The sequence below is a fragment of the Nycticebus coucang genome, chromosome 19, assembly GCF_027406575.1.
Source record: "Nycticebus coucang isolate mNycCou1 chromosome 19, mNycCou1.pri, whole genome shotgun sequence".
NCBI lineage: Eukaryota > Metazoa > Chordata > Mammalia > Primates > Lorisidae > Nycticebus > Nycticebus coucang.
In genome coordinates, this window is record NC_069798.1 from 69838743 (window position 1) to 69852664 (window position 13922).

The 13922-nt window shown below is 41.9% G+C and overlaps 1 protein-coding gene and 1 non-coding gene across 6 annotated transcripts in view; one reads left to right on the forward strand and one right to left on the reverse strand.

The window, feature by feature from the left end:
- Positions 1–13922, forward strand: part of ZNF236 (zinc finger protein 236) — a 139471-nt gene that overhangs the window by 41366 nt on the left and 84183 nt on the right. For all 5 annotated transcript variants that reach the window (XM_053571725.1, XM_053571722.1, XM_053571726.1 and 2 more), the window contains exons 4-7: positions 5715–5893; positions 8400–8524; positions 10734–10906; positions 12721–12864. In XM_053571725.1, the coding sequence (XP_053427700.1) occupies positions 5715–5893; positions 8400–8524; positions 10734–10906; positions 12721–12864 (621 nt within the window). The remainder of the gene's footprint in view (positions 1–5714; positions 5894–8399; positions 8525–10733; positions 10907–12720; positions 12865–13922) is intronic.
- Positions 13683–13783, reverse strand: LOC128572222 (small nucleolar RNA U13). Its single transcript, XR_008376126.1, has one exon. It is a non-coding gene; the product is annotated as a small nucleolar RNA U13 (small nucleolar RNA).

Consider the following 13922-nt stretch of genomic DNA (forward strand, 5'->3'; position numbering starts at 1 on the left):
CCGTCTGCCCCTGGGTTTGTCTGGGTCCTTCTGTGGTCTTGCGTCTGTCACATGTTTCACAGTGACAGAAGGAGGAGGAGGGTGCACTCCTTCTTTTTAAAGGTGTGATCCAGAGGTGAATGCCAGTCCTTCTCATATCCAGTTGTGTAGAACCGGCGAGCTGGTGGTTAGGAAGGTTGGGAAGTGGGTTTCAGTTGGTCAGCCCTGGGCCCAGCTGAGAAACGTATCACTGCAGGAGAGAATGAGATGCTGGAACACAAGTACCAGTGATTCCCCGTATGTTAACATGGGGCCGTCTGCGTCCATTTTGTTTGATTTTATTTCTCTGTTAATTGATTGAATATTATATATTGGTAATAACTATAGGAATAATTTCTGACCTTTTGTTGCATTTAAAAATAACTGTGTGGATGCAGCTAAGATGGAGTGGCTTCATTCTCTCAGGTGTCTCCCTTAAAACTGCAAATACCAGCAGACACAGAGAGACTCTGGAAGGGGGAAAGAGAGTGGTAGACAGCGGAGGATTTGGGGCTTGAGGACCAGGTGGCAGTGAGCTCCCTGGGTTTCCCTTTTTTCCCTCATACACCTGGACAGGGTGCTGGAGAAGTGTGTAGCCTACAGCCAACAAGCGTAGATGAAAACCACACAAAGAAAAGCTTTGTCTAATAGCATGGATCTGTTCATGATGTTCATCCTCTTCCAGCCAAATACTAACTGAAAAATAGCTCAGTGGGACTGCGTGGAGGGTTAACTTCCACTGCTTCTTACAGCACGTTGATCCCCCAGGTGTTTGAGACCAAGCTGGAGCTAACATTGGACCCCTGTCCTGGCAGAAGGAGGTGGCCCCCAGACTCCTGTCTGGTGGTGTTGGCAGAGCCAAGGAGGAAGCCTCCTTCTTTCTCCACCTAGCAGAGCAGGTGGTGTTCTGATTCTCCTGCCAGAGTATTGTCAGTGGGTCCAGGAGGGAGCTGAGTCTTCGCTTTGTCAGCAATGAGACTGAACCAGGTGATGTAAGGCAGACCGGTCTGTACTGTCCTTCCCACTCCCTGGGGACAGTGGGGCCCTGCGAGTTGAGCCTTTGCCCTAGCTGTCCTCATGCTCCGTCTGGAACAGGTGATTGCCTGCCTAAAGAGAGCCTAAGATTGTCTCTCAGCTCAATACCCAAAATGTCTGGGATGGAGACAGGGCATCATGAAACCAGGAACCAGCACTGTCCCCGCTGGAACACAGAAAGACAGCAGGCAGCAACACTGAGATGGCCCAGATGCTGGAGTTATATGACAAGGCTGTCTTTTTTTCTTTCATTCTTTTTGAGACCGAGTCTCATTCTGTCACTCCACCTAGAGTGCAGTGGCATCGTTATCATGTACAGCAACCTTGAATTCCTGGACTCAAGTAATCCTCCTGCCTCAGCCTCCCAAGTAGCTGGGACTACAGACATGTACTACTATACCTGGCTAGTTTTCTATTTATAGTACAGATGGGGTCTCAGTTTTGCTCAGGCTCATCTTGACCTCCTGACCCCAGGCCATCCTCCCACTATGGCCTCCCAGAATGCCAGGATTACAGGCATGAGCTACTGCACCTGGCCCTGACAAAGACTTTAAAGAAGCCGTTATAAAGATGCTTTATGCTGCTTGTCTTAAAACAGAGAAATAGGAGGAAGAAATAAAAGAAAAAAGAACCAAAGGGAAATTGTAGAACTGAAGAATCTAGTGATTGACATTGAGAACTCAGTGGAAGGGCTGAGCTGTGGAATGGGGAGGACCAGAGATAGCAGGTGAGCATGGAGACATGTCAGCAGAAAGAACTCTGCTGAGCAGAGAGAAAGTAAATGGACTGGTGGCTTATAGAGCCTCCAGGACTGGAGATAGTAACAGAAGGCCCAGTGTGGCACCGTAGTCACCAGAGAAGGGCAGGACAGAGTGTGGGGCGCAAAATACTTTGAAGAAGTGATGGTGGAGGTGACTCAGATTTGGCAGAATATGCAACTTGCAGATTTAAGATGGGGATTGTATCCTGAACAGGATAAACCCAGACAAGTCCATACCACGACTCTATAATCGAACATTTGAGAGCTAAACACAAGAAAGAATTTTGGAAGACACTAGGGAAAAATAATCTGTAACTAAAGGGAAACATCAATTTTGATGTCAGCAAATTTCTCGTTGGAATCGATGGAGACTAGGAAAAAACAGCACAACATTTTCAGTTGCTGAAAGAAAAGAATTGTCAATTGCAAATTTTATATATGGTGAAATTACTTTTCAGGAATGAAGGGGAAATAAGGACCTTCACAGATGAAGGAAAACTAAGAGAATTTATCGCCAGCAGACCTGCCCTTAAAGAATCACTAAAAGAAGTTCTCCAAATAGAAAGGAGGTGAAAATAGAAGGAAACTTGGAACTTCAGAAAGCAAAGAGGAAAAGGGTGTGGTGGTTAATTTTTTGTGTTAACTTGGATAGTGTTTTTAGATGAAATTAGATTAATGTTTAAATCATTGAACTTTGAGTAAGCAGATTGCCTTCTGTAATATGAATGGGCCTCATTCCGTCAATGGAAATCCTGAATAGAACAAAAAGACTGGGAAAACAAAGAGACTGTGGCAAGTTTCACATGTCTGTTAAAACCCAGGGCAGTCTCCAGGAGGGCCGTACAGAGTGATGCATGCAAAAATACCATAAACACATTAAAAAGAATTCTAAAAAGTTCTAAAAGTAATGAATTCTAAGTCAAGCAAAGAGAAATAGAAGAAAAAGAAACAATAAGCAGAACAAATAATAAAATGACCAATTTCAGCCTTAAAGCATCAGTAATTACTCAAAATGTAAATGGTCTAAATAAAAAGTTAAAAGACATTGGTGGAGTACATTTAAAAAGAAACAAAACCCTTGCATGATTTAACAGCATATTGCCTCTGAGAAGCTTAAATGTAAAAGGCCCTACACAGTTCCCGGTATGTAGCAGGATTCAACTAGTGACAGTTGTTGAAATTACTACTTCTTAAAACATTCTTTTAGTTCCTAGGATACTCAGAAGAACCTTCCGGGAAATCAGTGTGGTTTGGTAGAAGGTGCAGGCAGGTTGGAGTCTGGGGAGGGGCTATGGTTGCTCCAGAGAGAGTAAGAGATGTATGTGGGTGGGCATCTCATCCGCTGGGTTCAGAGAGCTGGAGGGGATGGCACCAGTGCAGTGTCCTCAGAAACCTTGGAAATAGGACCATGATTGCCTGCTGGGGTTCAACTCTGAAGTCATCTCTGTTGGATTGGGAAAGTGAAAAGTTACACTTAAAATGGATGCCTTTCTTATATGCAAAGTTTGTGTCATTAAAACTGATTTAACACAACCTGTGTCAGGTCTTTTTGTATGGTCCCATGGACTCTAATTAACTTTTTATTTTTTAATTTTAAAAAACATTTTTTAAGGACCCATACATAGAGAGTATGTAATTAACTTTTTATTTTAAGGTGTCCCATTTTTGAATTTTTACTTTTAGAATATTGTAAGCTCATTTTTTACTTATTGAAATTAATAGTCTAAAATTTATAATAGTCACTACTTTATCAAAGTAAATCTCAAAACCGGAAAGATAATTGTTGTTTTAGAATCACTTAGGAATATTTTCTTAAAATGTATGTAACCATTGAAATTCACATTAATTTATGGAGTTAAGTCATGTCCCTTAGGGGCTATGGCAGGATGTTTGGAGACACAGCAGATGCCGCCCCCCCCCCCCATGGAAGGCCATTCACTTTTTTTTGAGACAGAGTCTCTCCCTCTGTCACCCTGGGTAGAGTGCTGTGGTGTCAGCCAACCTCATAGGAACCTCACACTCTTAAGTTCAAGGGTCACTCGTAGTAGCTGGGACTGCTGGTACCCACCACAATGCCTGGCTAATTTTTCTGTTTAGTCAAGACGGGGTCTTGCTCTTGTTCTCGCTCTTGCTCAGGCTGGTCTTGAACTCCTGAGCTCAAGGGATCTTCCCACCTCCGCCTCCCACGGTGCTGGAATTACAGGTGTGAGCCACTGAACCCAGACTGTTGTTCACATTTATTGATCATCTTGGCCGCATGTCCAGACGCAGAGTGTTATAGACCACGTCCTGTCAGTGAGGAGGGAAGAATAGCATTTTGGGAGTGAGTTTTAGGCTTATCTTGTGTGCTGACCACCATTTGAAGTCAACAGAGGTGGGCTACTTTAAGAAGAGAGAATGGCTTCTGAGGAAGCTGGGGCAGGGGTAGGACCGAGTTGTGGGCTGCGGCGTGGCCAGGCAGGCTGGGTCTTGGTGGATGGACACTGCCCTCCTAGTGCCTGGGAGGGCAGCCTTGAGGCAGGCGGCATCTGTCACATTGTGATACCCTCAGCAGGATGGGAGGTGACTAACTGGCCAGCATCCCCAGGGTTAGCCCAGGATAGTCTCTGCTTCAGGAGGAGAGACCATGTGAACTCTGAATGTGAAGGCAGTAAGGGGGAAGGTCTTGTATCCCAGTGACCTGCACTGTGCAGAGATGTTGTTGGCAGTGGAGGGAAGCAGGCTTGCTGGGGAAGCAGAGGGATGGTGATGCTCCTCTGTAAGATGCCCCGTCTTGGCAGTGGCTGGGGAGGGCTTTTTGATGCTGTGCTTATCACCTGACCAAATTGTGCATGAACCAGAGTTTTTCACTCCCGTAATTCTGACAGATGTCTGAGTAATATCTGTGTCCCCTGAGATGTGTTAATCTTATCATGTGGTAAAAAGCAAGTGAAGAGAGAATGGGGGTGAGGTGGGGCGGTAACAGAGTAAGGGTAGGAGACGGGACCAGAGAGAAGTAGGGCTCTTGTTGAAGGCTACTCACTTTCTTTGCTGTACCACCTTCTGGATTGCAGAGCTCATTCATAAGTTGTTTTTAAAGAGGTGCCACAAATTATGACAGATATTTTTTTCTGTTTGGCAGTTTCCCAGAACAAATTTTATTTATTATCAGCAAATTACTAACAGGCTAGTAGTACATTTTCTAAAATTATTATATGATAATAACTTAAAGTTATTTAAGTTGAAATTATTATTGGATTGTTCAAAATATCTCATTTATCCTTGTCTTTTTCTGCAGTGAAGCGCTAGGTAGTGTTAACAACCTCATTTTAATGAGGTTTGCAAGACTAGTGTATAGTATTTAGAAGAAAGTCTGATAGAAATAGCTACGTATTTTGTTATCTGGAAGTAATAGTTGATGCTCATTGGCAGTGATAACCCCTCGTGTCTTCTCATGTCTGGACAGTTCATTTTGAGGATCATTTAAGTAAATACTGTAATTGTGTTATGGAACTCCAACTGAGTGAGCTAATTGAAATTCGTGCTAAGTCAACTGTCATTTTGTTTTCAGGTAGTCTCTCAAGCTCTAATCTTAATTTTTTATTGTCTCTTAACCCTTTTGAGGGAGTGAAGATGTTGTGCTTCTCTGATACATTCATGGGACAGGTGGGCCCAGGGAAAGATACTTAGTGCCCAACTTGAAACCCGATTAGTTCTGTGTTGTTCTCTCATCCATTTCCAAGTGTTTATCTATTTTTTCCAATAAAGAAATGATTTATTTATATTTAAATACATTGTTTGAGAAGTGAAAATGATGATTGCTCCAGAGGAAAGTATTCTTCCTATTTTGACCATTAACACTACAGCTCTTTCGGGGAATAGTGGTTTGTCTCACTACTCACTGGCGGCACTTCCCCTGCAGAACCTCATCTGCTCCGAGTGTGGGGATGAGTTCACTCTGCAGAGCCAGCTGGCCATCCACATGGAGGAGCACCGGCAGGAGCTGGCGGGGACCCGGCCCCACACCTGCAAGGCCTGCAGGAAGGAGTTTGAAGCTTCCTCAGAGCTGAAGGAGCACATGAAGACTCACTATAAAATTAGGTATGCGTCAGAACTTGGGCTTGGCCAAAAGCAAATCTAGATGATCATACTTCACCATGATCAGTTCAACTTCTTTGCTGCAAGAGCACCACACAGTGGAGCCAGCAGATAACCTGGTGTGGTGTGAGAATGTCTGTCATGCCTGTAGTAGGGAAGGTTAGTATGAGCACTACTGAGTAGGCTTCGGGCTGTGGGTAGAAATGGTTAGCGAGGAGGAGGAAAGCTGTAGACCCAGGCACTAGCTGCACATTTGTATGGGCAGGTAACAAAATACGTAGGACGGATTCACAAAGGTTTAATGAACGCTCTTTTTGGTGGGGCTGTGTCTCTGCAGTCCCTGGCTGTTGAGGACTCAGGGTGCTGGCACTGTTTTCAGGTCATGCAGGTCCCTGTTTTGCAGATTAGAAAACTTAAGAGAGATCAGGTAATTTTACAGGGTTTTATAGATCATCGCTCAAGAGTTTGAGATTTAAACCCTACCAGTCTGGGTGTAGGCCTCATAATCTTAACAACTGTAACCATATTTAAATCCATATGTATATTTGTTCCTAGTCATATTCTTAAGACATTTCCTTTTATTCATAAAATTGGAATCAGAGAGTTCTTCCTGCCCCTGTGCTCAGCTATTGGTGGTGATTACTTGTCACACATAGAATTTCTCCAACAAACTGTGAAAGATGTATCAATCATCATTTTAATTATTTTTTATTTAATTATTTTTTTAAAACTGGGTTTTACTTTGTTTTATAAAATAGAATAAGTGTTCCCTATTTTAACTGTTATGCTATCACTTTAGCTTGCTACTATTCTAAGCCCCAATGTTTAGGAAATATCTGTATTTTTTAATAACAATAAGAAATACTATACCAATTAACTTATAAACTTTATAAAATTCCTAATGTTTGTTTTTTCTCTTCAACATTGTATTTTAAAAGTGTGGACTGAATATTTCCATATGATCAACCATCTCTTGCCTTTTTAAAACAAATTTTAATTTATTATTTATTCATGTATTTTTAGAGACAGGGTCTTACTCTGTCACCCACGCTGGAGTGCCATGGTAGAATCATAGCTCACTGCAACCTTGAGATTTTGGGCTCAAATGAACCTCCTGCCTCAGCCTCCTGAGTTGCTGGGAGTATAGGCGTGCACCACCACACTCAACTAATTTTATTTTATTTCAATGGAGCCAGGGTCTTGCTGTGTTGGCCAGGCTAATCTGGAACTCCTGGCCTCAAGCAGTCCTCCTGCCTCAGCCTCCCCAAGTGCTGGATATGAGCCAACCCACCTGGCCTGTTTCAGTGATTTTTTTTTAAACCCTCAAAATGTAAGGCAAGTTTTTGATTCACTCATATTTTTATACTGATGAAGTTTTAATGAGGCATTTTTGATGTTTCTTCAAAAGTTTTAGAAAGAAGTTTGAAGATAGGGTGGTGCCTATGGCTCAGTGGGTAGGGTGCCGGCCCCATATACCGAGGGTGGCAGGTTCAAACCCGGCCCTGGCTGAACTGCAACAACAACAACAAAAATAGCTGGGCATTGTGGCAGGCCCTGTAGGCCCAGCTACTCAGGAGGCTGAGGCAAGAGAATCGCCTAAGCCTAGGAGTTGGAGGTTGCTGTGAGCTGTGTGACACCACGGCAGTCTGCCGAGGGCAATAGAGTGAGATTCTGTCTCTACAAAAAAAAGAAGGTTGAAGATACTTAGTTGGTGGTTATGTTCACAGACAGCCTGGCTTCTAGGTCTTCCCGGGTTGAGGGAAAACCGGGCAGAGGAGGCCTCATCCTCATTCTGTCATTCTGCAGGGGAGAGAATGACCAATGATTGGGTTGGTCGTCAGGAGTCTCAGATAGTGACAGACGTTGAGCAAGAAAGAAAAGTGGGGTGATGTGAAGGTGAGGGAGGGTGGTGAGGGGGTGCATTTGGTAGGAGACTTGGCCGAGGTGCGGGAACCTCTGCGAGTCCAGGGGAGGGTGTTCCAGGTCCTTGGCAGCAGAGAGCGTCTTTTGTTTGAGAAGCAGAAAGGAGGCCCACCTGGTGACAGCTGTCGCCAGTGGGGAGACTGTGTCTGGGGTTGGTGCATAGGGGAGGGGCTGGGCTGTTGGCGGTTGGAGTTTGGAAGTCATCAGCACCTGAGTGGTCTCAAAGGCCTGGAGACTGGAGGAGTGGCAGAGCTCTAGTGTTGATGTGGAAGTTACACCTGTGCATGTTTTGGTTTTTGACCATCATAGGTGGAGCTTCGTCTTGAAGAGACATTTTATACCCTGGGCACCAGTTGTAGTTTTTGACATGGAAAAACCAAGCTTTTCAGAAATAGAAAAAATGAATTTTAGGATTTTGAATGTACAAAAGCAATACATACATATTTATGTATGTGTATATGTTGTGTGTGTATATCGATCGGTTTGTCATCAAAACGTGTTCTATTGGCCAGTCAGATAAACTTTCTGGTAGGGTTTTCACCGTAAGGGAGACAGTGTAATGTGTATTTCCCCCGTGTCATACTAGGGTGTCAAGTACGAGGTCCTACAACCGGAACATTGACAGAAGTGGATTCACATACTCATGTCCACACTGTGGAAAGACGTTTCAAAAGCCAAGTCAGTTAACTCGGCATATTAGGATCCACACAGGTATGAGAAGCGTGTACTTCTGAATGATTTGTTGTGTAACTGGAAGGAAAGAAATGTGCCTTAGGGCGAGTTTGACCTGGAAGCTGATCCTGGCTTTCCCATCATTGGGGAAATTACTTAATCTTTCTGTGGTTTCATTTCCTCACCTGAAAAACGTGGTTATTATGACTATATATAGGTGTCCTAACTTACAAACAGAAAACTAGTGCTTGTAATAGGCCTGATAAATACTAGGCTGTCAGTACTTGGGAGTTGATGTTATTATTGTTACTATTATTGATACGGGATAGATTCATTCACTCAATAAATGTTAAGTATTACTATATGTCAGATGTTATGCTAGGCTAATTTGATGTCAATAAATTATTGGATTTTCATATTCTTTTATAATATTGCCTTCACTAACTAGGCTGTAAAACATTAAAATAATAAAAATTTTATTTCCCTGTGCCTTATCTTGTTTATTTGTTAGTGCTGCATGAATATTGAAAGTGAACACAGCATTCATGGCTGAATATTCCTTATCACCTCATAAAAAAACAGTGTGTAATATTGTATTAATATATACATCTCTAGGAAAGGACAAAGGAAAACTGTACAAATATTTATAGTATTTACAATTAAAATGATCAGTCCCTGTCATTTTGATTTTGTCTACACTTCTGACTCAGTTTTCCTTCATAATGAAAGTAAGAAATCTCACCAGTGTTGGCTGGTGCTATTTTCTGCCCAGTTCTGCATATGCTGTAACACTGTTTACTTTCTCCGTGTCTTAGTGAAATGTCTCTATGTAGAGGATTGTAGAGTTACTCAGATGATGTTAAAATTTATGTGTCAGCATAAAGTTGATCTTTTCAGATATCAGCTGATATTTTTCAGAGCAAGAAAAAAAATAACATCTTTACAAATGTGATAATACATTATATTTGTAGATTATTACACTCGAGTTTATCTTCTTTGAAGTTTTGAAAACGTAGTTCTAAAATGTTACATACTTTAACTGAGGTAGAGACACATAAAGTAAAAGGGAAAGAGAAAGCTTCCATGCCCATTTCCAGATGCCATTTATTTGTACAGTTTCCCTTTCTAAGGGAGCGAGAATTTGGTAAGACTAGAAACTACACTAACCTTGCAGTTAGGTTTGGCCCTCAGCTAGTTTTCTCTTTTTGTTCATTTGATTCAGTGGATTCTTAGCGACTGCACATGTGTGAAGCAGTGCTCTGGGTGCTGAAGAAAGAGGCTCCCAGGGCCTGCTACGTGCATCCTGTAGTGAGGGCTGGTGCATGTGGGGACGTCAGAAGTCAGAGGGGGTGCTGAAGAAAGAGGCACCCAGAGCCTGCTGCGTGCATCCTGTAGTGAGGGCTGGTGCATGTGGGGACATCAGAAGTCAGAGAGTGATAAGCAGGGGGCAGGGCAGAAGGCTCCTGGGAGGGACAGGGGAGGGAGCAGCACTCGAGGCCATGGACTGGAAGGTCCTGGCTGGGAGGGTAGCTTTGAGCAGAGCCCTGAAGAGTAGGAGCCACAGGGTGCCCTTGGGGGAGGATTAGTGGGTGGGAGAGGTGAGACCTCCTGGCATGCTGGGGAGCAGCAGAAGCCTGGGGTGGAGGGAGCTCCTGGAACCATAGCACTGGGGCCAACTGTTGGTGTTGTGAGAATGGTGGCTTTTACTCTGCCTGTGATTGGAAGCCAGTAAGGGTTTTCAGCAGATCTGCTGGGACATAACATGCTAGAAAGGGGCTTTCTGTCTGCTGTGTTGAGAAAAGCCTCTAACGGGGGAGGGTAGAGGTGGCGAGTCTAGCCACGGTCAGTTTGGGGGTACTGGGGGACCTGCTGGGCCTCGTGCCTACCCGTGGTAGTTGTGGGTGGGGAGCAGGGCTGCTCGGGGTATGTCTTGAGGGTGGAAGCAGCAGGGTTTGCTGATACACTGAGTGCAGGGCATGAAGGAAACCAGAGGGTGGGATATGGGATACCTCCAGGGCTTTGAACTCATAGAAGGAGGGCTTTGCCCAGGGAAGACGCAGGTGGAGGAGACGGTTAAGAGCACACTGGGGGTTAACACTGGGATTCTGGGTAGGAAGTCCAGGGAGATGTTTATCTGAAGAAGTAGGTTTGGAGTCTCGAGTTTGGGTAACTTGAATTTTTCTGTTTTTAAACTGTAAGATGCTCACACACATGGAATTATATTTTGATCATTTTTCTCCCTTTCTAGGTGAAAGGCCCTTTAAATGTAGTGAATGTGGGAAAGCTTTTAACCAGAAGGGGGCATTGCAGACGCACATGATCAAGCACACAGGCGAAAAACCCCACGCCTGCGCCTTCTGTCCCGCTGCCTTCTCTCAGAAAGGGAATCTTCAGTCTCACGTGCAGAGAGTCCACTCGGAGGTAAACGCCGCCTTTCTGGGCGTGTGTCAGGTGTCTTTTGAGTTAATGAGTGAAGCAAAGAAAGTCTTTTCCATTTTTAAAATAGGCAGTTTGAGTTTGTACTGAGTATACCCTGTTTTAGAAAATACATATACTTGGGAACCTTTTCAGTTTATTATACGTGGAGTAAATGTAAAATACCATCTTTTTATCTTCTTGCTGACAGAATAGCATTGATGAATAAATGCTTGAAAATGATAATGCCTTTGTTGGCTACAGTCCATTATTCTGAGTATTCTTCTTAGTGTTAATACTACTAGGCTTATACTTGGTCTTAGGAGGCACAGTCACATTCCGTGTCATACACAGTCCTGGTCTATTAATTGCCTGCTAGTTTGCCTGGTAACTATCTCAACTAAAATGAGGTATACAGTTTTCCACTATAATTTTCTGTTGTCTGCAGATCATACGGATTTATTGATCCCCTGGAAGTGTTTCTCTCAAGCAGGGTAACCCTTGATTTTACTAATTGTCATGACTGGTTATGATAAAGAAATATTTAAACAACACAAATAACTTTTATCATGGATCAGTTTATTCAATGAAACTATTTCACAGAATGAAAATGGTTTTATTCTTAAAAGTAAATGTATATCTTTTAATTATTTTCTTGGCATATTACCTTAAGTAACATTAAATGAACTGAGAGTTAACAGTATACCTAATAAAAACAGAACAAATCCCAGAAGTTGTCTGGGATTTTAGACAAACAGAATAACATCTACAGTGAAAAGAAACACCTACAAATGCTATGTAGTCTACAGAATCAGAATTCCATACGCAATGAGTTAATCATTTTATCATCTAAGACACAGAGATAGTAGGAAGGCCATATTAGTGAGGTGCTGAGAATGTGCAGTGAAGTTACCTGGAGATCCAGGCGGGTAAATCGGGCTGCCAGGTCATTCTGTGGCGTTACCTCTGAGCAAAGGTGATGGCCCAGGAGTAACGTGTTTCCCTGCAGCCCCAGACCCACCCTGTGAGCTACTCAGTGCTCCTAAGTTTAGAATTCTTTTAGGGGGCCAGCGATTTCCCTATCCCAGCTGAGGGACATTCCAGGCTTCTACTGGGATAAAGATTGGTATTATCCAATCCTGTAAGGAATCTAAAACCTTAAATTTCATTCTTAATGAGGTGCTAGAAATAGAATGGAAGTCTTGTTACGAAGGGGCATTGAGTTTATGAACCGGCCTTCGTAATTATAACAGGAACTAACTTTGGATTTGAGTAATAGTGCAAGAATATTTTAGATGCTTTTTCTGCTCAAGGCTGTTTTTACTCATTTTACTGTTTTCTGTCTGTTTCTGGCTTTATCATAGCTTTTAAAATTAGTCATTGATAACGGAGTATCAGAATTGATGATGAAAAACTAAATGTATAAATGTATCGAGCTTATTCAGTGTAATACATATTTATAGCTAGCTGGCCTTCATTACTGGGTATTGTATTGAACCGTGTAAAAAATTGTATGCACTGTACATTTGACATTTTATTTTTATAGAATTACAATTACTGAAAAATATGTTTTCTTAGTCCTGAACCATTTCTAATTTATAGAAAAGTCTGAATTTTAGTTAATTTCATACTGGCAATATTGATTAAAGATTTGGTTCATTGATTTTGGAGCTGTCTATTTTTTAATAAAAGCAAAGTTGAAGGGTTAGATTAGTGCTGTCATTTTGAATGGATCTGTAAATTATGATTTGCCATAATTTAAGTATTTTGATCTATTAATGAATTGTATAAAATTATTGTTTTCTTTTTTATTCTTTAAGGTCAAGAATGGTCCTACCTATAATTGTACAGAATGTAGTTGTGTGTTTAAAAGTTTAGGCAGCTTAAACACACATATCAGCAAGATGCATATGGGTGGGCCACAGAATTCAACAAGTTCTTCAGAGACTGCTCATGTTTTAACAGTAAGTTTAGTAATTTGGTTTAAAGGAGGAGTTGTTTTTACTAAAATCTGTCATTTTTAATATGGCCTTTATAATTGAATTTAGTAGCAAAAAGTTGCTTTGAAAGTTTTTTATGTGAAGATATGGTGCTACTTTTTTAAGTTAGTAGAAGTTAATGTTTTTAAGCTATTAGACAATACTGATTTATGGACTGTTACCTGAACCTGTAAAAATATGACAATGTAATCATGCATTTACCAAATTATATATTTGGTAAATATATAATTTACCAAAAATATATATATTTTTCTGAGATAGAGTCTTACTATGTTGCCCTGGGTAGAGTGTGTGGTGTCATACCTCACAGCAGCCTCTAACTCCCGGGCTCAAGTGATCCTCTTTGTCTCAGCCTCCCCAGTAGCTGGGACAACAGGTGCCTGCCACTATGCCTGGCTAGTTTTAGAGGTGGGATTTTGCTCTGGCTCAGGCTTGTCTCAAACTCTTGAGCTCAAGCAATCTACCCGCCTCGGCTTCCTAGATTGCTAGGACTATAGGTGTGAGCTACTGCACCCAGCTTGAAATTATAATTTTTATAGTCAGTGTGTCTTAAAAATTTACTGTAGAACCTCCGTAAGTTGACCCCTGCAAGGGACTGTAACAAATTGGTTAACATGCAGAGGTGGTCAACATAAGGAACTAGGTCTACTGTACTGATAGGTACCTGTGGTGTCTGTCCAGTCTGTGAAAATTAGGTCAACGTAAGCAGGTGGTCAGCGTAGAGAACTGGTCAGCTATGGAGGTTCTACTATATTTCACTTTTTTACTTCTTTTTCTTCTTTCATCAGATTGTTAATGTGCTGACATAACAAGGTTTGTGGGAGGCACATTTCACATATGAGTGTGAAAACCCAGCCAGCACATTTATGAACTACAAAAGGAGCTCAGTGTTATTGATGATTTTCAAATATTCTTTATCTTAATTTAAATATTAGTGATTCTCTGTAGGTAATATTTCTTTTTTTCTAATATGATAGTAATATTTCTGAGGTCTTTATACTTTTGAAACTAAATTATATTTT